Here is a 22,016-nt window from a genome sequence, read left to right on the forward strand (position 1 = left end):
TAGAGGTGAGGCAAGGGGCAAAGCTTTATAAAAAGCTACTTATGTAATTAAAGTTTTTTTAAGAAGAATTGATTTTATTTGCACAATTTAATTCTTAAACACAATTTCTGCTTTCTATACACATTTGTACCTCCCACCATTTCAAACGGGAGAGACACTTTTGCTTCACGTGGTATGGTTGGACTTTCCATGTCATGACCTACTGACTGGGCTAAATAAGTAGTGTTTAAGAAAAATCATGTATTTTCCTTACAAAATATAATATCTAGACACATTTTCTTTTGTTTATATACATATTATTGTGAGTCTTAGGGCTATACAAGACTCATATCCACCAAATATTTGGAGCTCCTAGAAAACAGGGACATGAGGTCAACAAAGGGTGCCAGAGGGATTTGAGGCCCAAAGAGGACCTGTCCATCCTTAAAAGGGACACTTGGGAAGTATATACATGTTTGTGGGTTATACCCTCATATCCTCCTACAAAGGAGGAACATCAAAGGAGGAAAGAGAGGCAATGGAATCTAATAGGGACTGTCTCACCAAAAAAGGGACGCTTGTGAGGAATGGGGGAGCCCCACAAAAGTTGGTTATTGGGAATTTTATGATGTAGCGGTTTTGAAGTTCCACGGTGAGTTGGAGAATCGAAATGTTTCTCCTCTTTCCAAACAAATCTTAAAGTGATTTTACTGCACAGATATGCGGAGGGTAAATTATTTGTTTTATAGAACAGTAGAGTTGATATTCCTCCCCTTACCCCGCAGTACTGCTCCTCGTTGAAGATCTGGGGAGGAAGAGGGATCCCATTTTGTGGCTTTTTCTCCCCGGGAACATTGTCCCTCATCCATTGCCGATTGTCTTCATTGCAAGCAATGTCTTTTTCTTCAAAGTCAATCCTATTGGCTTCCAGAAATCCAACCACCTCCTGTTGTTTCTTTTTTATCTGTTCATAGGGGAAAAACATGTATAAGAGTAACATTTTTATTTGTTTCTATGGACACTGCTAACATTTTCTGCTGAATTTGTGCTATATATATATATATATTTATAGTCTATCATTTAATATGTGAATTAAAAAATAATTATTTGGGAGGTTCCCAAATAATTCGCTTGGCTTATTATGGCAAACAGACATCTGACGAAATGGATATTTTTTTGCATAGACTGATTTTTTTTGACTGGTAATCAAGGAATGGGAAAAAATGTATTAATCATCCTGGTAATTTTTCCCAGACCAGTATCAGCAGGAAAACCAAGTAAATCACATTTACATAAGTGTTCTGATATTATGTGAAAACCCAGTCTGGCGTTAAAAAAACTAACATGCCTGGAAGTAAAGATATCCTAACCTGAATTACCTTTTCCAAGTAGATTTCTCATTACATTCCTCTCACCTAAAGGACCATCCTTATACCATAGTATACAACACTCGTTGACAGTATTTAACAGCATTGCCAAGACATGGACCTAGAGATCTTGGTAAATCTCCCTGTGACCACAAGGTCATGGTCCTTTTCGTGTTATCATTTTCCATCTTTTTGCCCACATTAGCCTAAATTTTCCCTCCTGCGTCTGCAGGTCAGATGGCAAAGAATCTAGAGCAAGGAATCAGGTTAAGAGAGGGGCACGCCATTGCTTTAATTTACCATTTAAATCTTGAATATGGTAGGGGCACAAGGCCCAGGAGGTAAAGCTTAGGTTGGGTTGCCAAATTCAAAAACCAAAGAACTGTCCACAACCCAGCATTAGCGCCCCAGCACCCTGCATCCCAGCCATGGTTCCACTTAACCACTTATAAGTTTGGTACATTGATGACATTATGCCCTCACACCCATAGGTCTACGGTTCAGTATTGAAGAGGTTAAATAGGCACAGACGTTATGCAATCCCACACAGCAAAGGTTAACTACATGAAGTGTTGCACTCCGGAAGTTATGTGGTTAACTACCCACACATGAAAATGGCACTTCAGCTCTAGAGACGTTAAGGACAAGTATATGCAGGTTTAGGACTCCTGACTTAAAAGTTAACCACAAAGAGGAACAGACTGAAAAGGCAGAGCTTCTGCTCAGTAACTAACTGCAGGGGTTAGTTACAAAGCATTTGTTACATTGTGTCCAGCCTGCTGGGAGGCTGCCTGCCCTGTGTGAGCTGATACATTGCGTCTGACAGCAAGGAGCCAGCTATGCATTTTCTAATGTCAGTGAGGGGACCAGGCTATCATAAAATATAATTCTCACTGCAAAAACTGTCTCTTGAATGAGACTGGTCAAACCAGTCAAATATTAGCCACTTGGCAACATTACTTGTCGGCCCTTAAATATAAGGATAGAAGGATAGCTGTAAACCACAATATCCCCAGACAGTCCATAGAGAAATAGATGTCATGACTGGATGAGAGTTTCCGGGTGACGGCAGGCAGGAGGACAGTGCTGCTGAGGAGGTAGTGCCCCCCGTGGGTTCCTGCTACCCAGACCAATGCTCGTGATGGCTGAGTGCAGTGCACATCCATGCACCATGAGCGGGGGTGTAGGTAGCAGGGCGCTGAGTAGGGCAGGTTGGGGAAATCTCAGTCTCCCTGGCCCAACATTAAGGAGCGTGCAGGTCTGTCACTTCAGACCTCACTTCTGTGCTCCCTAATCACTGCAGGAAATGAATGCAGAGTGCCGGGATATGACATCATATATATTTATCACTAGGCCACTAGATCAAAATTCTTGCTAAAGCCCTTTCCCTTAGTATACCTATTTTACAGACTACTTATGGGTAGAAATAAGTGACTTTAGGTGAAGCGCTAAACAAACGTCATAAGTGCTGCTGAATGCCACTCTGGCATATAGGGGGTTAAAAGGCATAACATGGGACATTGTGGCATATAGGGGGTTAAAAGGAATAACATGGGGCAAAGTGGCATATAGGGGGACACTTACACACCCAGACACTAATATACCCACTTACATACCCACTCTGACACTTACATACCCAGACCCTAATATACACTCAAGCAACTAAGGCACTTCACTCACTGTGATGCCTCAGCAGGCGCTTACTGCAGCTCCCACGGGATCACACACAATGACGCTGTGTGACCCCACTAGGCCCTGCCTCCTCCAGAAAATTACCGGATCCGCCGATGACTTTGGGACGGCCAGTGGGTCTCTCCGACCAGCTCTGCTTCCCCGGCAGTGGGTGGGCTATCCCGGCAGTGAGAAGGTACGCACATATGCAACCTCCGCTGCTGTCCGCGCTTTCGCCGGCGCTCGGTAATAGCCGGTGGAAGTGCCGGCAGCAGCTGAGGTTATCAGACAGGAGGATCCAGGTCCCCTGCAGCGCTGCAGGGGGTCTGGATCTTAGTCTCATAGTCAGACCTCTATTTGAGGTCTGATTAGAAGACGACCCCGATTATAAGACGAGGGGTATTTTTCAGAGCAAATACGGTACTTTCTTTTCCCCGCTCCTCTTCTCTCCCAGGAACCAAAACCTAAGCTGACAACCGGACCCTCTTACTTATAAAAACCAGTGGATGGAGTGCATATCTATGTTTTAGTTACCAATTCAGATGAAAAAATACCGTGGGCTCCCTAGGCATTAAAGGGACATCCCAATACCAACATTTTTATATCCTCAATTGGCCCCATCAATGTCAAATGAACTGAATTAGCCGTAGCATTTACCAAACCGGGGGCTAATCAGACAAAGACAGATTTGTGATCTCTGGTCCTACAGCCGCTTGTTAAAAATGAAAAGAACAATTTGGGAAACCGGTGAACGTCTCAGCAGATATTGCAGTTGCAAAAGAGAAAGAAAAACCAACATTATGGTATTTAGATGCTAGGAAGTATAGAGAGAGACATATTGAGAAATAACTTAATGTTGATTTTCTTTTAATAAAAGTATTGAAACTTGGAATGCTAGAAAGTTGCAGTAATAATTTCAAATCAGGGCTGGAAAAAGTTATATTTTTGCAGTTTTGCCTCTGAAAGCAAAGCGAAGAGAATTACACAGAATTGCACAGAGAATTCTCTGGCAGGAGTGCAGGGAGGTCCAGCTCAGAGACCGTAACATCTGCCGTCTCCAGGCTGAGGAGACATCATGGTGACCGCGCAGCCAAAAGGACTTCCCAGTCTGCAGTAGACGTTACCTGGAATGTTACTTACAAAAGTATACAAATATAGGAAGTTACCTTTTGTCACATTGTTATACTGAGCAATACATGTGCAGGCAACCTGTATTTTGTAGCTTTTGAGGAGAAGGATCAGATAGAGTCCATTATTTGACTTGGAGGACCAAGTTGAGAGTAAATTGGAACCAAGCTGGCTAAATGTCCCCCCTTACAGTTTTGAGTATTCTTGTGTGTCTGAAAAGATTTCAGCATCTGGACATCTTATGCCCTAACAGAAACAAAGTATAGCGATAGGGGGTCACAAGGTAAACATATAGCAGGAGAAGCAGGGGTGTCCATCTTGCGGCCCTCCAGCTGCTGCAGGACTACATCCCCCATAATGCTCTTTCAGCTAAGGGGCTGGCTGAGGAGTATGGGAGATGTAGTCCTGCAGCAACTGGAGGGCCGCAGGTTGGACACCCCTGAGGAGAAGTCTACAGGCAATGGTCCAGCTGGGGGGAAGGTTGTAGGGGGCCCAGTGCATTGCTTTGCCCAGGGCTTATAATGGTGTTAAGGCAGCCCTTAACATACTACCATACTTACACACGCTAACACAGTAGCACAATTACACATACAGTATATTTGCATACACATTAACATACTAAGACACACATACCTTTCTTGGCTCAGGTGACAGCTTTCTGCTCCCTCACCGTCCTCACACGCTGCTTTGGCTGAGTGCTGGGAAATAATGTCATAACCTGGCACTCAGACTCTGGGGGAGGTTGGAGGAGCTGACGGACAGGGGCCCCTACAATGTGGGGGCTGTGGAAGGCCTCTGTTACACCAATGTATTTGTTGGTGCTATCTTAATAAAATATAATAATGATGATAACTGCATAAACCTCATCTAAATTTAGCTTGTTGTTTCACACAAACTTTCTCTGATTTTGAAACTCAAATTTTGGTAAATCAGCACTAAAAAAAAAAAAATAACCACAAGAGTAAAAAAATGTGGGGCAGAAATAGAATCTTCTACATTTATTTAATCTTGTAATAGAATTTGAGGGAGTTTTTTAAGACAAATTCTGTTGTCAATCTGAAAAAGGACCTTATTGACAATGACCCAAATGACCCAATCAGCAGGGACATAACATTGGTTGCCATGATGATAAGGTTCCATCAACAACATTCAAGCTTGAAAAAAAGGTCTTATCACCATAGCAACCAATGAAATATCTCAGCTGATTGCACCCTCGCCATGGTGACAAGACCACTTCTCAAACTTTTTATGTGCGCCTTTAACGCGTCTCAGGCACGTCTATCCATCTTACATTGTTTGCGCGTCCTGTGCAATGTATGGATCAAATTCAAAGATTCACACTTCACAAGTAATTATAAGATCTGTGAAAATGCTACCATATACTTTTCTTCAAAATATTCTCATTAGCTATAGTCAAACAGGTTTTTTTTTTACTAACCATGCCAAATGTATAAAAATATCAAATAAAACAACTTCTTTTTTAAAAAAATGTGCTGTATTAACAAAAATGATTAGCAAAAACTGACTATAATGCCAAAACCAGACAATTTTTTCCAGGTACCAAATAATTGAAATCCCATATTTTTTGTCTATTTTAATTTAGTCTGTGAATGTTTATCACGCAACCTAAAAAGTGAAATGTAGTCATTTTTAATAATTAACCAAATCAAATTGAATTTGAGCAGTCTTCGTTCAGATTGAGTGGAAGTCGGTATCTGGAACTTTCGTTAAGGTTCCTGGCATTCTTGCAGTACCATCTAAACAAGATAAGAACGATCTTTGGTACTTGTCAGATACAAGGCTCTAATTCAACTGAGATCATCTGTCACCCAGGGATATATAAAGAAACTCTCTCCCGTCTCCCATCCCCCTTCCACCCAGTCCACTTAACGTACCATAAATATTAACTACATATATTCTCCTGCGAGTTTCTCCTAAGTCTCTTTTCAGGGGTTTGTTATTATTTGTATGAAATAATCAAAAAGCACATACGACGTGTCTAATTTTAAATACTAAAAAAAAAAATACATTACTACCCATTTAAGAACTTGAGTTGCTAAAAATCACACATACAACAGAAAATTGGGATGTCAAATCACACAACCACATACATATATTTAGAACCCCCAAATTCCCAAATGAAAGTAAATTTTAAAATAGTGTGCGATGTAGAAATTTGTATATATATATATTTTTTGGAAATGCAGCTTTTTGATAAAGAATTTTTTTTAAACTTACCGCGGTGGACCCTGCAACGGTGGCTACGAAAACTTTAATAACCATTTCGGCTGCAGAAAAGGGGAGAACCCTATTAATACGTAACAGGGATCCAGAGTGCGTTTCGAGCAGACGGTAACCCAACACACTGCCTGTAAGCCTCTAAAGCACTCAGGGCCATGCACGTTGCAACCTAATCATTGGATCCAAGATATTTTGGGAACTGGCAGCTGACAAAATCATTGGTCCTCGAAGACATCTGTTGTGACCACGCTAGTAGCTACATGCTATCAGTTTAGGTTGGCCCTGGTAATCCCTAAAAGGCAAAGTATAACAATAGACCAATCAGAATGCTTCTAAAACTAACTATTGCTTTATCTTTGAACCCTGCTTTGTGCACTGGGGTGAAGTCAAGCTGAGGCAGGAAAGGGTCTTCCCCACACTGTTGCCAGTTCCGGTGAAGGTTAATGTTATAGATATTGTAGGCAATTGTATGCTTCCAACTTTGTGGCCCCAGTTTGGGGAAGACCCTTTCCTGTCCCAGCTTGGCTTTGCCCCAGTGCACAAAGAAACCTCCATAAAGACATGGTTGGATGAGTTTGGTTTGGAACAGGGGAGGGCTGGCAGCCTAAGGCCTGGGGGGCAAGTCTAGTAAACTGGCCCATTGCACCATCAAAGCGGCTGCGAGCGACATTGAAAGCGGCCGTCGTGCGGCAGTCACTCCACCAGTGCCTAATGAAATTAAAGTGGCCGGCGTGCAAACACCGCATGCCTCAGCTCTTCATCACACCCCTTTTAAGACGTGGGAAGAGGAGCTGAGGCATGGCCATTGGGTCTGACAGCCGTATGATGCAGGGGCGTACCTAGAGTATTTGGCACCTGTGGCAGACCCTGTATGTGGCACCCCCCCCATACACACTTTAAAACTGCATAGTTTCTATGGTTAGGCAAACATTGACAGGGGTCAGAGCCGGCCTTAGGCGTTGTGGCGCCCTGTGCGGACTACTCCTCTGGCGCCCCCCCCTCACTACCCCCCCTCTCTGCCCCTTCAAACTACCCGCCCTCTCTGCCCCTTTAAACTACCCCCCCTCAAACTACCCCTCCCCTCTGCCCCTTCAAACTACCCCTCCCCTCTGCCCCTTCAAACTACCCCCCCTCTGCCCCTTCAAACTACCCCCCCCTCTGCCCCTTCAAACTACCCCCCCCTCTGCCCCTTCAAACTACCCCCCCCACTTACCTTGTTGCCGGAGTCCTGCGGTAAGAGCGGGAGGCATCCGTCTTCTCGCTCTGCCGGCATTTCATGTTGAGCGCCGGTATAGTCCGGTGCTCAACATGAGATGCTGGCACCGCGACGGAGTCACGGAGAGTAAGGGGCGCCGAGCGGTTGCCGAGAGCTTCACGAGCAACCGCTCGGCGCCCCTGACCGGGACTTAGATTAAAGCATCGTTTTTTTTTTTAAACTTTATTTAACATCAATGATGTTAAATAAAGTTTAAAAAAAAAACCGATGCTTTAATCTAAGTCCCGGTCAGGCGCCCCTGCAACCATGGCGCCCTGTGCGGTCGCACAGGTCGCACACCCCTAAGGCCGGCCCTGACAGGGGTACAGCATATTTGTTATCATTATATGCTTAGTGATTATGCGGTACCACCGTCAATGTGTGCCTATACACGGAGCCAGACACCGACAACCCCTATCACTATATACTAAGCCAAACATTGATGTGGTGTAGGTTTACCACTTTAGTGACTGGCATAGTATATAGTAGGGATGCACCGAAATGAAAATTCTGGACTGAAACTAAAAATTCAGCATTCACTTGGCCAAAACTGAAAAAAAAAACAAAAAAAAAACTTTAAAATACTTTATTAAAAGTAACACCAAAATTAGACAAAAAAATCAACAATAATATTAACACACACATATATATATATATATATATATATATATACACATATACATATATATAACAACAATCGAAATCCTATCATGCCCAGGTTCTAGCATGTGCTGGCTGACTTAGCATGATAGGAGTGTGATTGCTGTTTGCAATTATATATATCAATATATATATATATATATATATATATATATATATAATACTGTCATTGAATTATTCTGTCCAATAAAAGTGTTAACACACCGAAGTTGGACCAAAAAATAATTTATAACAGCAATCACACTCCTATCATGCATAGGCAGCCACTACATGCTGGAATCTGGGCATGAAAGGAATGCCCACCCCCCTCCCTCCCCCGCCAGGTACGCATGATGGCCGCATTCAATCCTGCTCGCGGCTGCTTAGTTTTTAACTTTGCGGCCGCAGCCGCATTGAATGCCTGTCTGCCGGTCGTCTGTCCGGCCCACCGGCCCGGATTTAGGGCGGCCTGGGGGGCAATTGCCCCCCTGCCCCCCGGCCCAGCCCGCCCCTGGTTTGGAGGATCTCCAAGTGACCTGCGCAGAGCCCTGACCTCAAGCCCGTCGAACACCTTTGGAATTAATTGAACACAAACAAGACTTTTCTCGTCCAACATCAATGCCTGACTTCACAAATGCTCTTTGACACAAATTCCCACAGATACACTCCAAAATATTGTGGAAAGCCTTCCTAGGAGAGTGGATGCTGTAATAGCCACAACGGGAAGGCCAACTCTATATTAATGCCCGTGGTTTGGGAATGGGATGCCCAACAAGCTCACATAGGTGTGATGGTCAGGTGTCCACATACTTTTGGTCATATTATGTATGTTGAATTGGTTTTTGAAGCATAACTATGTAACTTTGTAACTATGTTCAATAGTCATTTGTCAAACTGAGAGCAAGTATTTGTAGTAGTCAACCCTGTTGGCAGCAAGAAGTGACTCCTTCTCAGGCTACTTCAATGTATTTTGTCTCAGAGACTGGACTATCTAAAATTCTTATCGGCAAGCCTCTGTTGTCGGGCCCCACACATATGTTTTATGCATTTATTATTATTTATTGTTTTATATAGCGCCATGTGCTATATAATGGGCTTGAGGGGCTAATACATGCCCATGTGGTGGCATTTATAGGGAAACCCAGTCTCATTAATATTAAGGCAAGTATACTGCCTCCATTTGTACATTAAATAAAGGTAGCCTCTCCAGTGCCTTTGAGGATATCATGCCCTGTAGCTTATTAGATCATGTATGGACCCTTGGAAGCTGCCGCTTTTGTCCTACTGACTGTAGACCTACGGACTGTTAGGGGCCTATACTGCCAACACAACCAATGATTAAATTAGGGTAGGCTACAGTGGCGTATTCTGGCCTAGGCCGACGAGTTCCAGGTGATGGCACCCTGTCTGTCCCATAATCGATGACGATTGCCCTATTGATCAGTGATCAATCTCCTTTGTGCACCACTGCTCCATGGGCCTTTTGAGATCAGAGATCCTTCATTGTGAACTTCACTCCACGAAACGCAAAGCACCAGGATATGATGTCGTTTCCTAGCATTCCCTATAGAAAATGGTGGACACGGAGGTAAGTGGTGAGGGGTAAATGGGGTGCTGCCCAGCCAAATTACAGATCTCTGGGCAGGCCTCACCTAGAGTATCGTGACCTCATCTCCAGAAGGATACTGACATTATGGAAAGAGTTCAGAGGAAGGCAACTAAAATGGTGAATGGTTTTGAGGATAACAATGATCAGGAAAGACTAAAGAATCTCAGTATGTACGGCTTGGAGGAAAAGAGAGAGAGGATGCGATAGAAACATTTAAATACAAAGTACAGGAAGAAGATACATTGACAAGAGGTCATCACCAAAAGATTGAACCTACCGCATCCATTTTTGAGCATAAACTACCAAATCTCAACTATAATGTGCCCACAAAAATAATAATTTTACTTTTTGTTTGAGGGAGTGTCGCTCGTGGCAGCTGAGGATGGATAAGAAATTCCAGACAAGTTTGCAATTTCTGTTTATTTGCTAATTTACACATGCGCAAAACGGGATACATGGATGGAGAAGGGGTCCTCAACACAGCTTTGCAGGGGTGCAGCGGTATTTTGTGCTACGTCATTGAATCAGTCTTGAATCCACCTGAAATCAGCATCTTAATTTTATTTGGGTGGAATGTACAAAAGCTAAATGAAGAGACGCACTGCTTATATTATAGACAGATAACAATGATAGTATCGGAGGAATTCAAATTACTCACCGTGTTTACGTTAAATATATATGATAATGTGGCAAAACCTTTACCCAAGCCACTGGGCAATAGCATCTCCTAGTGGAAACTATGGAGATTGACCTCATTTATATTGTTTTGACATTGTTTTTCAAAAACTCATTCAATCACAAGCTTCTCAGAATGAAGAATCCAATCTCCTTCATAAATCAGTTGATTCAAATGATAAAAGACGATAAAAGGTGGATTTCAGTATTATGCAAATCAAGGCCGGACTAGCGATGGAGGGACCTTCCTGGCACTTTAAGGCCAAGAGCCACCTGGTGACAGCATGTTTTTATGATCCTGTAACATGTGGCCCTGCCCTGGGTACAACATGGTTGGCCCGCATCCCACCGCCCATTTGCCCTGTGTGCAAGATCAGCAGTCCAGGTCTGCAAATTAGATTTCAACTAACAGATCTTTGGCCACTTCTCTGACCTGTCTGTTTATGGATCCCTCTGGTCTTACTTAAATCAAATTTGTTACTTGCCCATATATTACTATATATGTCCATGTAATCTTTACGCTCTCTTTCTTCTCTCCTCTCTCATTTTCATTTTTTCTCTATCGCTCCCCCAACACACAACACTATCCAGCAGCTCCACCCTCTGCACATTAAACTCTATCCAAAAGACTTATACATCTGGATTTGTGTGAGTGTCATTTTAACAAATGTTGCCGAATTCACGTGTTGGTACGGAACTCTGAAAACGAGGAGGGACCAGCAATGAAACAAATGAAAACGAACGTTAAACCTCTGAATTTCCGTTAGAATTTGTTCATTCTTTTGTCCGATTAGACGTCATTCTAATCCGTAGGTATAAATAAATATTTCACTGGCCATCTGTCACAAGCTTGCAAACCCAGTGATGTTGGAAATATGCACCTGCTAGTAATGAATAGTAAAAAGCTATAAATGGTTCATTCATTCACCTTACAAATTGAGAGTTCCTGCTAACAATTCTAACAAGCTTCACTGTTATTACTGTTTATGAGTCGAGCATCTCTATTCATTAGGAGAGGGCGACCAAACCTAACCTTTAACTTGGACAATATAAAATGCATCATCATAGAAACCATTCGGCCCCATCTAGTCTCCCTAATTTTCCTGCTGTAAAGACTCAGACATTAATCAGGCTTTGGACTCATTTTAGGGGCCATAAACCTAACTCTGTGCATTTTTTAAATACCCTTACCGCAGGGCTTGACAAATTTGTTGTGAATCTAGGCGCCAGGTAAAAAAGTTAGGAGCCAGGATTTTTTTAAACTAACAGTTGGTCAGGAGGGATCCGATCATCATCAGCCCACTTACTAAACTCACAGCGTTTGACCTGGAAGCACCCTGGACTTTCAGGTCAGTGCTGTTTGGTTTTTTTTTTAATTAATTTTTTTCATTTTTTTAACTCTTTCGGTGCTGATGTTCCATTGGAGCACAGCATTGACAGATATTTAGTCCCCACAAGCTTGTGGGGACAAATGTTAACCCCTGCAATGCCACGAATGTGTCATACACAATTGTGGCATTGAAGGGGTTAACGCTGCACTGTCGCTCTCATGGAGCGATCAGGCAGCAGGGGGGTGTTGGGGCTGGTCTCCACACTCATGTGGAGACCGAAGAACCCTCTCACCCTGTCCCTGAAGCTGCCTCTGGCAGCTGGGACTCAATTGCTGGTCTATGGACCAGCCATTGCAGAGGGAGTCTCTTTGATGACTGCTGTAGGCTTCCATACCTACAGGAGTCATCAAAGGGCTTGTGGGGGCTCGTTTTTGCTGTTGCTGGTCTGCCTGGGCTTCCAGGCAGACCACCAGCAGCAAAGCCCCCAAAACGGGAATTAACCCCTAAATGCCGCGATCGCGTCATTGAAGGGGTTAACGGTGCGCTGTCGCTCCCATGGAGCGATCAGGCAGCTGGGGGGTGTTGGGTGAGGTCCCCAGACTTGTGTGGGGACCCAATCAACACACAAACCCCTTTCCTGAGGCTGCCTGTGGCAGCTGAAAACACGAGTGCTGCTTTTCCAGCAACCGCGTTTTCAGCCTACAGGATCACTCCGTGGGAGTGATCTCAGGCTCGGGGGCGGGCTCGGAGTGGCTGTGCTGTCTGCCCAGACTCCTGGGCAGACAGCTGCAGTGCCCCCGTGTGGTGACTCAGCCTCTTACATCCACAATTTTTTCTGGATGCAAGAGGATGACAAAACCTAGGCGCCAGGGCAAAATTCTCTGTCGCCATGGCGACCTGGCGCCTGGGATTTGTCGAGCCCTGCCTTACCGTATTAACCTCTACCACCTCGGCTGGGAGGCTGTTCCATTTATCGACCATCTCAATAAAGTAAAACATCCTTACATTACAACTAAGTCCCTAACTTTCTGGTTTTACATAATAAATTCTTGTCCTGATATCCCCCCCCTTTGAAATATACCTCCCTCCTGTACTTTGTTAACCCTTCATGATCAAGAGTCTTCCTGTCTTAAAGACCTGAGATTTGTTTAGGTGGGGTTGCCTTTTTTTACCATTTTTTATTATGAAATCATGGCTTCTGTTTTCCATGTTTTAATACTTTCAGGTTTGAAGGCAGCATTTTTTGTTCCTAATTTTCTGCTTTTAGTACTTCTAGTAGCAGGAGAACAGGATATTGGGGCACATTTTTATAGATTTTGTTGCTTTATTTTTTTTATTTCCCCTCTCTATTGTATCTTATGGGTTCTAATAAGTACGACTTTTTTCTTATATTATTTTTTATTATTATTATATTATAATTTTTTTTACATTTTAACTGCATTTATTGGAGTTTATTACAATGTTTTTGTTTTCGTATTTTTTTCATCTATGATCTCCGTTGTACTGATCACACGAAGCAGGGCTCAATAGGCCTGAATTGCTGGTTGCAGTACCTATGATCAGCCAGCAGGGGTCTTTTCAGTTTTTCCTGTCCGTGTCCTGTGCAGACGCGGGGGACTCCAGTCTCTCTACAATAAGCCAGAGATATCTCAATGTATGTGGGGACAACCACTCCGTCCTATTGTCTTGTCTCTAGTGAATCTGAAGGAAAGCCGTGGCCCCAGAGGCACAGATATCAAGTATCCAGCATAGGGGCTCCAGGGATTACTGTCAATACATAACTAAGCAATGGGGGGTCCTTGTTCGACTGTAATTTCCCTCTTTCTCATTAAGCGTACCCACACAAATTTTATACTGGGGGCTTTTTTAAAACCATATAAGACTATATATATATATGATTTGATGTGAAAGAATGTACTTAAAAATTGGAATATTTTGGGGAGAAAACATCATTTTATGGTTTTACTTGTCATAAATTGTAGGCAGGTAGTCCAAAAGAGAGATTATGCATGTGCTGAGTTTGGATACCCCTCATACGCCTAGGATTTTCCTTTATTTTGGCAATCGTAGGATAAATATTTAAAGACGCGCAACATTTTTTTTCAAATTGGGTATTTTGAGTCTCTAGCTTCAATAGCGCCCAGAGATCTAAAAACCCAGAAAAGTGAAAAATGAAAAGTAGACAAGCCAGGGTATCACACTATGATAATTCTGACCTATTCCATGCACCCATTCCCCCAAAATTGGGGAAATATTCCCCGAGTACAGCGATGCCCCACATGCCTAGGTTCGGCATGTTTTGGTGGAGCTACTGGGCCAGAATTGGAACCTATACCCATTTTTTTTTTGTAGCGAGGGGCAGTATTTTTTTTAACAGTTTTTATTTTTTAAGGGGGAGGGGCACAGGGTGGTGCAGGGGATTATTTTTGTGGGGGTTTTTTACACTTTTTATTTTTTTCAAACTTTTTAAAATATGTTCTTTTCAAATAAATATTTATTTTCTTTTAATATTTTTCCATTTTTTTTTACAATACAAGGGCTGGGGGTCCATTACAGGGGCTGTAGGAGACAATACAGGGGCTGGGGAGCAATACGACAAGGGGCCTGAAGGACAGGCTTATGACAAGGGGTAGGGTATCTGAGAGCAAGGTGGGATTTTTTCATGAGACTGGGTATATGACAGGGGCAAGTGATTTAATGGGGGGGGGTAAAGGGCATTGATGGGAACAAAAAAGGGGGGCAGCAGTTTACATGTGCTGGTCACATGTGAAATGTACGTGTCCTGGGAAAAAATGGCCGATGTGGTCACCCTACCTCAAAAAAAAAATAAAATATATAATATCGCATATATATATGATCGCAAAATCCAAATAAAACATGTCCCTGTGGTTCTACAATATCGTTATACAATATACATTAAATACTTAAAGGGAAGAGAGTTTATTTAAAATAAGAATTATTACCATAACAAGAGCTAGAGGAGCAAAGGTTTAAAAGTAATATCAGGAAATATTACTTTCAGGAGTAGTGGATGTGGGGAATGGTCTTCCAGCAGAAGTGGCAGAGGTTAATACATTGAAGGAGTTTAAGCAAGCATGGGATAGACATAAGGCTAAGCTAGATATAGGAGAAGGCCAGGGACTAAGGAGTGCAAAAAATAAAAGTGCCTCTATGGCGCAATACTTTTGAAAACTTGATACCTGTAATTCAAAAAATGACCTGAGTTGCCCATTAGTTACCTTTCTTGGAAGACGATCCCATGGAAAGGACATGCCAATGTTACAATGACACTTTAGAAAAGAAATCCAGGTGGTAGATGCACAGATCAGCCTCCCATCAGATTTGGTAGAGGCTAATACGGTGAGGGTATTTGAACATACATGGGTTAGGTAAATGGCTCCTGAATCTAAGGCGAGAGCAAAAGGCTACTTTAAGTAGAAACCGGTTGCCGTGTGCTGGAGTAAAATGCCCGTGACCTGAGATTTAATGAAATAAAAGTTTTCAAAGCGAAAAAACAAACACGAAACAAAATTTCCGGACACGCTGAATGCAAATAGTCTCAGCTTTTATGCAAATACATGAAACGCAAGCGAATGATGTAATGCAGGCCTCAGCATGAATTGCGCTGTGTTACTCCAAAATATATCATATATAATAATATATAATATCACGCGTGCAATGACGTGTCCAGACACAGAGTCATTAAGGACCAAAACGAGGTACGTACACGGTGGGGGCATGTGTTGTGTGTGAGTGGCCATCCTAGTACAGAGGGGGTCACATAACGTGGCCTCCCGTCTCTGCAAGATGGCCACGCTGACCTTCTTTGAAGAAGTTTGGACCAGCCTGCAGGGTAATTGCCCCCCTGGGTCAGACTGCCACTGCCCACGACCAAGTGGAAACCAGTCCATCTTCACAGCAAAGTCATAAAGCAACCCAAACACATTTCTAAGACAACACGACATGCCCACGATGTCCATTATCCGGACGCATGCAGATATAGTTTAAGAAAGAGTATATAAACCCAGAGAAACACAGAAAGGATCCAGTCCCCATATAAATACTACCCAATGTGTTCAGATAGTGGCCAAAAATCTTTCATTCAAAGCTGTCCAGGGGGCAATTGCCCCTGTCCCCCTTTACCAGCCATCCTCTCTCTCTCTCTCTCTATATATATATATATATATATATCCTTTCATTGACCAGCAGCACATATCCAGCTGTCGGCCGGACTGACGCTATCAGGCCTTAAAGTGCCATGATCAAGGCACTAGATACATTTGTGGGTCATGTGGAGAGTGTATGTTCAATAAATAACGACAGACACCAAATTGGATTTTGAAAGGCCACAGTTTTATTTATGAAATACTGTGACACGTAAAAAACTTTATTCAAACTTTAAAACATACATTTTCTTAAACTTGTGTAACCTCCAACATTAGCGTACGAACCGCCAGACTTAACCCTTTAGAATCAAGGAGGTTACAACCACCAACCGTGCGACAACTAAGTGCTTAACATCGATACCTCAACACAGGTAACTCACACCAACATGTTGCCGCGTACACCAACCACAAGCCGTAAAGCTGCACTAGCTCGTGGTGTAAACTAAGGCCCTCCCTTTCCCATGGGACCCTGCCCGTGGAAAAAAGGCCCACCATAACTCACAATAACCACGGATTCCATACCTCGGATGAAAACCGCGACAATTTCACCCCGTACCATGAATAAACCGACCATAAAACCTGACGGGAACCTCAGTTCCCCGCCACACCAAAAACCTTCAGAAAAACACAAGGGAGGGTGGGAGGGAAACGCTTCTCACTGCCTCTCCTTCCTGTTAAAAGAAAATGGTAGAGGGTCAGAGAAAACAGCCACTTTTAAAGACCCCTAATCCCACCCCCACCATAAACTTTTGACCTATGGCAACCTAGCCATGAGGTGATCATGCCCCCCTAGCATGATCCAGGCCTGATCATGCGGCCCCTTCTTTGATGTTTGTGTCTCCGGGGCCCACTGTTCCACTACTTAATTCAAACTGCGCGATGTCCGCACGATCGCTGTGCTTATAAACTTTATTTTATAAAATAATCTAGCATTTTCCAATCGCAGCCTTTGTCCCGCTTTGTGCTGTTGAATTGCGATCATTCCCTGCTACAGAATTTCGACTGCCGTGAAGGAAACTCTCGTGATTCCAATATACCTTCCACCCCTTTACTGTTATGAAAAGTCTAGCACCCATAAAATTGGGTTATAAATTCCCCTGTGTAATCTGACGGATAGAACATATTCCGACGCCACACGAAAAACCCTAAATAAAAATGTAACACACAAAAAAAAAAACTAAAAAGTCACTAAGTCTCCAACATTCTGCATTAATGTACAAAAAACACGTCCCTCCTAGCGGCTTAAATTGGCACATAGGAAGAAGCAATAAGGTATCAGCAACAGTAATTATGATAGGAAGGTAATTAGGCTCGGATTCAGCCTTCCATCCTAGAGACACTTTTATTTTTAGCAGGGTATAATCGCGTTCCATGCCGTAGGCGAGAGGGACAGCTCTTGTCTTTTCGGTGCAATAGAGAGAGAGTGTCTGTATTACATTTCCAGCACTAGAAATGATTTCTGGCCCATGAAGGATGATCTGAAATCCCGTTATGATTCGCTGCGGCCGGATCGCGTCGGTTTAGAACGGAGCAATTTTTCAATGTTTGTTCTCTGTCGTTGGCTGGAACAGACTCCACATGACACCATGATGTCTTTGCCTGTAAAAAAAAAAACTAACACTGGTGCAATGCAGATTTTGGGTTTATCCTTCTTTTCTATTTTTTTTTTATTCATCAGACACAGGTAACATTACATGATAACGCAGCCACATTGCCAGGACCAAGACGTGCGTGAAATCAATTTTGCAATATATATATATATACACACACAGTCGTGTAAAAAAGAAAGTACACCGTCCTTGAATTCTATAGGTTCACATATCAGGATATAATATCAATAATCTTTTCCTTAGCAGATCTAAAAAATAGGTAAATACAACCTCAGATGAACAACACATGACATATTATACCGTGTCATGATTTATTCAACAAAGATAAAGCCAAAATGGAGAAGCCATGTGTGAAAATCTAAGTATATCTTATGATTCAATAGCTGGTAGAACCACCTTTAGCAGTAATAACTTGTAGTAATTGTATTTTGTATGACTTTATCAGTCTCTCACTTTTTGGCCCACTCTGCTTTACAACGTTGCTTCAGTTCATTGAGGTTTGCGGGCAGCTCTCTTAAGGTCCCACTACAGCATTTCAATCGTGTTGAGGTCTGGTCTTTGACCAGGCCATTGGAACACCTTCATTCTTTTCTTTTTCAGCCATTCTGTTGTACATTTGCCGGTGTGCTTGCGATCATTGTCCTGCTGCATGACCCAATTTCGGCCAAGCTGTCGGTATACAGAGGGGTTCGTGGTTGACTCAATGACTGCAAGGTTCTCAGGTCCTGTGGCTGCAAAACAAGCCCGAATCATCACCCCTCCAACACCGTGCTTGATAGTTGGTATGAGGTGTTTGTGCTGAGATGCTGTGCTTGGTTTTCGCCAAACATGGCGCTGGGCATTATGGCCAAACATCTCCACTTTGGTCTCGTCTCTCCATAGGACATTATTCCAGAAGTCTTGTGGTTTGTTCAGATAAAACTTTGCAAAACTAAGCTGTGCTGCCATGTTCTTTTTAGAGAGGAGAGGCGTTCTCCTGGCAACCCTTTTAAACAAACCATACTTGCTCAGTCTTTTTCTAATTCTACTGTCTTGAACTTTAACATTTAACATGCTAACTGAGGCCTGTAGAGTCTGAGGGGCGCACTCAGTCCACTCCTGTGAAGATTGGAAACTGTCTTGAATGTTTTCCACTTTTGAACAATCTTTCTTATTGTAGAATGCTGGACTTAACATTAGTAGAAAGTTTTTCACATGTGGCTTCTCCATTTTGGCTTTATTTTTGTTGAATAAATCATGACACGTGTTTTTGTTCATCTGAGGTTCTATTTACCTATTTTTAGACTTGCTAAGTCTAAATATATATATATATATATATATATATATTGTAGAAATTGGTTTTATACATGTCTTTTCCTGGCAATGAGGTTGTGTTGTGTTATCCCATCATGTAATGTTACCTGTATCTGATGAATATGAAAAAAATAGAAAAGAATGAAAATCTCCATTGCACCAGTGTAGAACTTGGTGTCTGGAGAAGGATCCAAGTAGATTTGGGTTAATATCAGCACCACACAGTTTATAACAAGTATCCAATTTTAGCCAGTTTCATTTATTTATTATCTTTTATTTATATAACAACTTACGCAGAGCTTAATACAAAATATATATTCAAGGGGTCTGACAAGACGACAATTGACAGACTAAGACAAACTGTCACGGTCCGCGTCACGGACCGCAACGTAGCAGTTCCCCCGAGTACCCGCGGCTAGCGGGTACTCGAAACTCACCTCTCCCGCAGCTCCGGGACCTTGCTTCGAGGTGCCAGCAGCCAGCAAGCACCCGGGGCAGGTCCTGCAAGATATCCCCATCGCAAATGATGGGCGGTACGTACGGGGGCGAACCACGCCCCCTCTCTTATAGCTTGCCTCCCTGGAGACGACGTAACGTAACTAACGTTACGTCACCTGCTGGGGGCGGAGCCTGGTCTGAGCGGCAGATTCAAAAGCCGAGCACTGACTTCTATTCAGTGCTCGGTTATTGTTCCTGCTGAGTAGTTGTTAAGAAGTTATACTTACCTGATTGCCTCTCCGTTGCTGACCTGTGCCTGTTCTTGACTTTGCTGCCTTCTATACTCCTACCCGGCTTGTATGATAACCATCTCCGTTGCTGACCTGTGCCTGTTCCTGACTTCGATACCTTCTCCACTCCTGACCTGGCTTGTTTGACGATTCTTGATACTTCTGTGCCTTCCTGCATTCTGGGTTCCTCACACAAGAACTTTGTGACACAAACCGATACAGAGAAAGGGTGAGAGTTAGTGTGGTGGTTGTATCATTGACAAGGAGGTTATGGCGCGGTTTCTCTGAAGAAGTGGGTTTTGAGAAGTTTCTTGAATGTCGGGAGGGAGGGTGAAGGCTGAAGGTTCCTTGGGAGTAGATTCCAGAGATATGGGGGCAGCTCAAGTGAAATCTTGTAGACGGGAAAAGGGAGAGGTGATGAGTGAGGAGGAGAGCCTTAGGCCATGGGAAGAACGTAGGGATTGAGTAGGAGAGTATTTGCTTATGGCAGAAATGTATGGGGGGAGCAGTGTTATGGAGGGGGGAGCAGTGTTATGGGGGGTATTATTGGGGGGCAGTGTTATGGAGGGCCTTATATGTTAGTAGCAGGATTTTAAATGTAATTCTAAAGGTAATTGGGAGCCAGTGGAGGGTTTCACAGAGGGGGAAGCAGAAGAGGAGGGACGTGCAGGGAAGATAAGCCTAGCAGCGGCATTTAGGACAGACTGTAGAGGAGAGTCGAGACAGTGGAATGCCAACCAGAAGAGTGTTGCAGTAGTCCATACGGGAAATGAAAGTTTTTTTGGATTCTTGGGCGAGGAATGGGCGGATGCGAGAGATGTTTTTTAGGTGCAAGCGGCAGGATCTGGCGAGGAACTGAATGTGAGGGATGAAGGAGAGGTTTGAGTCAGGGATGACCCCAAGGCATCGGGCCTGGTCAGTAGGAGAGATAGTCGTGTTGTGGTGATAGAGAATTCAGGCAGTGGAGTGGAGGGAAGATAATGAGTTCAGTTTTATAAAGATTACGTTTCAGGTAGCGTTGTGACATCCTGTCTGATTTACAAAAAAATAAGTGGATGTCACTATTCGGCTGCAAAATGATTATTATTCATCCTCCAAGCCTAAAGGTAAAATATATCACAAAATCAACTTTATCTCATATTTTAGTTGGGCAAGCTGCAAGTATGGCTTTTCCCATAGAGTTTTTATAATGGGGAAGAATACACTCTGTAGCTCTATTACAATTACACTAATTAATTAATGTAAATTAACAATAATAACACTAACATGAGACATACCGGTTCAGAAGGAATAACTCCTCTTTTTGTGAGCTTACAGTCTATTATGATGAGACAGAAGGTAAGAGACTGCTTGGCCGAGGATGATTTGATTGTAACGAAGGTGGGGGAACAGATGGTTTCTCTCCAGAATACAGGACATGGGGTAATAAAATGATTCTGCGAACAGGTGGAATTTTACTGAGCTTTGAAAGGCAGAATAAATAGAGAAGAGCCTAAGAGAACGAGGTAGGGGGTTTCAGAGAAGAAGTAGGATGGGGGAAATCATGGAGGTGGTAGCAGGAAGAAGTGAGAACAGTTAAGAGAATGACGCCGTAAGAAGAGACCCAAGTTGAGGGAAGAGTAAGAATGGGGCAAGAAGAGCATTTAGAGATAAGAGCAAAGATATAGGAGGGACCTGTGAGTAAGGATCAGGAGCGTAACGTTTAGTATGGAGTGTATGGGGAGCCAGTGGAGGACCTGGCAAAGTCTCCAGAGGTGAATCCAGGGCAAGTCTGGCAATGACAGGATGGCCCTGGCACTTTAAGGCCAGTGGCCACCTGATGATGAAGATTTGCCACAAGACGTGCTGGGAGCCAAAATGTACGACCGCTTCTCCTACCAAAAAGATGAACCTTCTGGGATCAGGGTCCAATCTATGGCATTTTCAGTGTCAGTGTCGGCAGATATGGTGCATCCAAAAAAAAATCACACGAAAAAAGGATTTTCCTCCTCCGCCAGCCAAGAAGGCCTAGGGGTAGGTGAAAAAAGTAGTGATGGTCATAGTGCTTCCAGTACGCTTACCAGCAGCCGCGTAGCTGTTTATATAACCAAGGAAGGCATTTAGAAGTTTTATTTACCTAATTTAATTTACACAGCCACATTGCTTCTATCCACAAGTTTTGGGGCCATAAACCCATGTGATACCCTCATACCCAGCAAGCTTTCTCCTAGAAAAGAGGGATGTCAGGGTAAGAGTGATTTTGGTCCCAAAGAGGGACTGTCCCTTTAACAGAGGGACAATTGGGAGGAATTCTATGTAAGTTGGTGAAAGGTGATTGGTTCCTG

At 43.2% G+C, this 22,016-nt stretch overlaps 1 protein-coding gene across 5 annotated transcripts in view; it reads right to left on the reverse strand.

The window, feature by feature from the left end:
* The window catches only part of SH3BGR (SH3 domain binding glutamate rich protein), a 247,851-nt gene extending 241,295 nt beyond the window's left edge, over positions 1-6,556 (reverse strand). For 3 of the 5 annotated variants that reach the window (XR_008346284.1, XM_053455750.1, XM_053455748.1), the window contains exons 1-2: positions 6,384-6,553; positions 758-943 (exon numbers count right to left, since the gene is read on the reverse strand). Coding sequence is in view for 4 of the 5 variants with exons in the window: in XM_053455750.1 (XP_053311725.1) it covers positions 758-943; positions 6,384-6,428 (231 nt within the window). In the remaining variant the exon portion in view is untranslated. Of the gene's footprint in view, positions 1-757; positions 944-6,383 lie in introns of all 5 variants that reach the window. The other 2 variants (XM_053455751.1, XM_053455749.1) reach the window with 1 other exon arrangement.
* Positions 6,557-22,016: the final 15,460 nt, after the last annotated feature.

The sequence above is a fragment of the Spea bombifrons genome, chromosome 2 (assembly GCF_027358695.1).
Source record: "Spea bombifrons isolate aSpeBom1 chromosome 2, aSpeBom1.2.pri, whole genome shotgun sequence".
NCBI classification, from domain to species: domain Eukaryota; kingdom Metazoa; phylum Chordata; class Amphibia; order Anura; family Pelobatidae; genus Spea; species Spea bombifrons.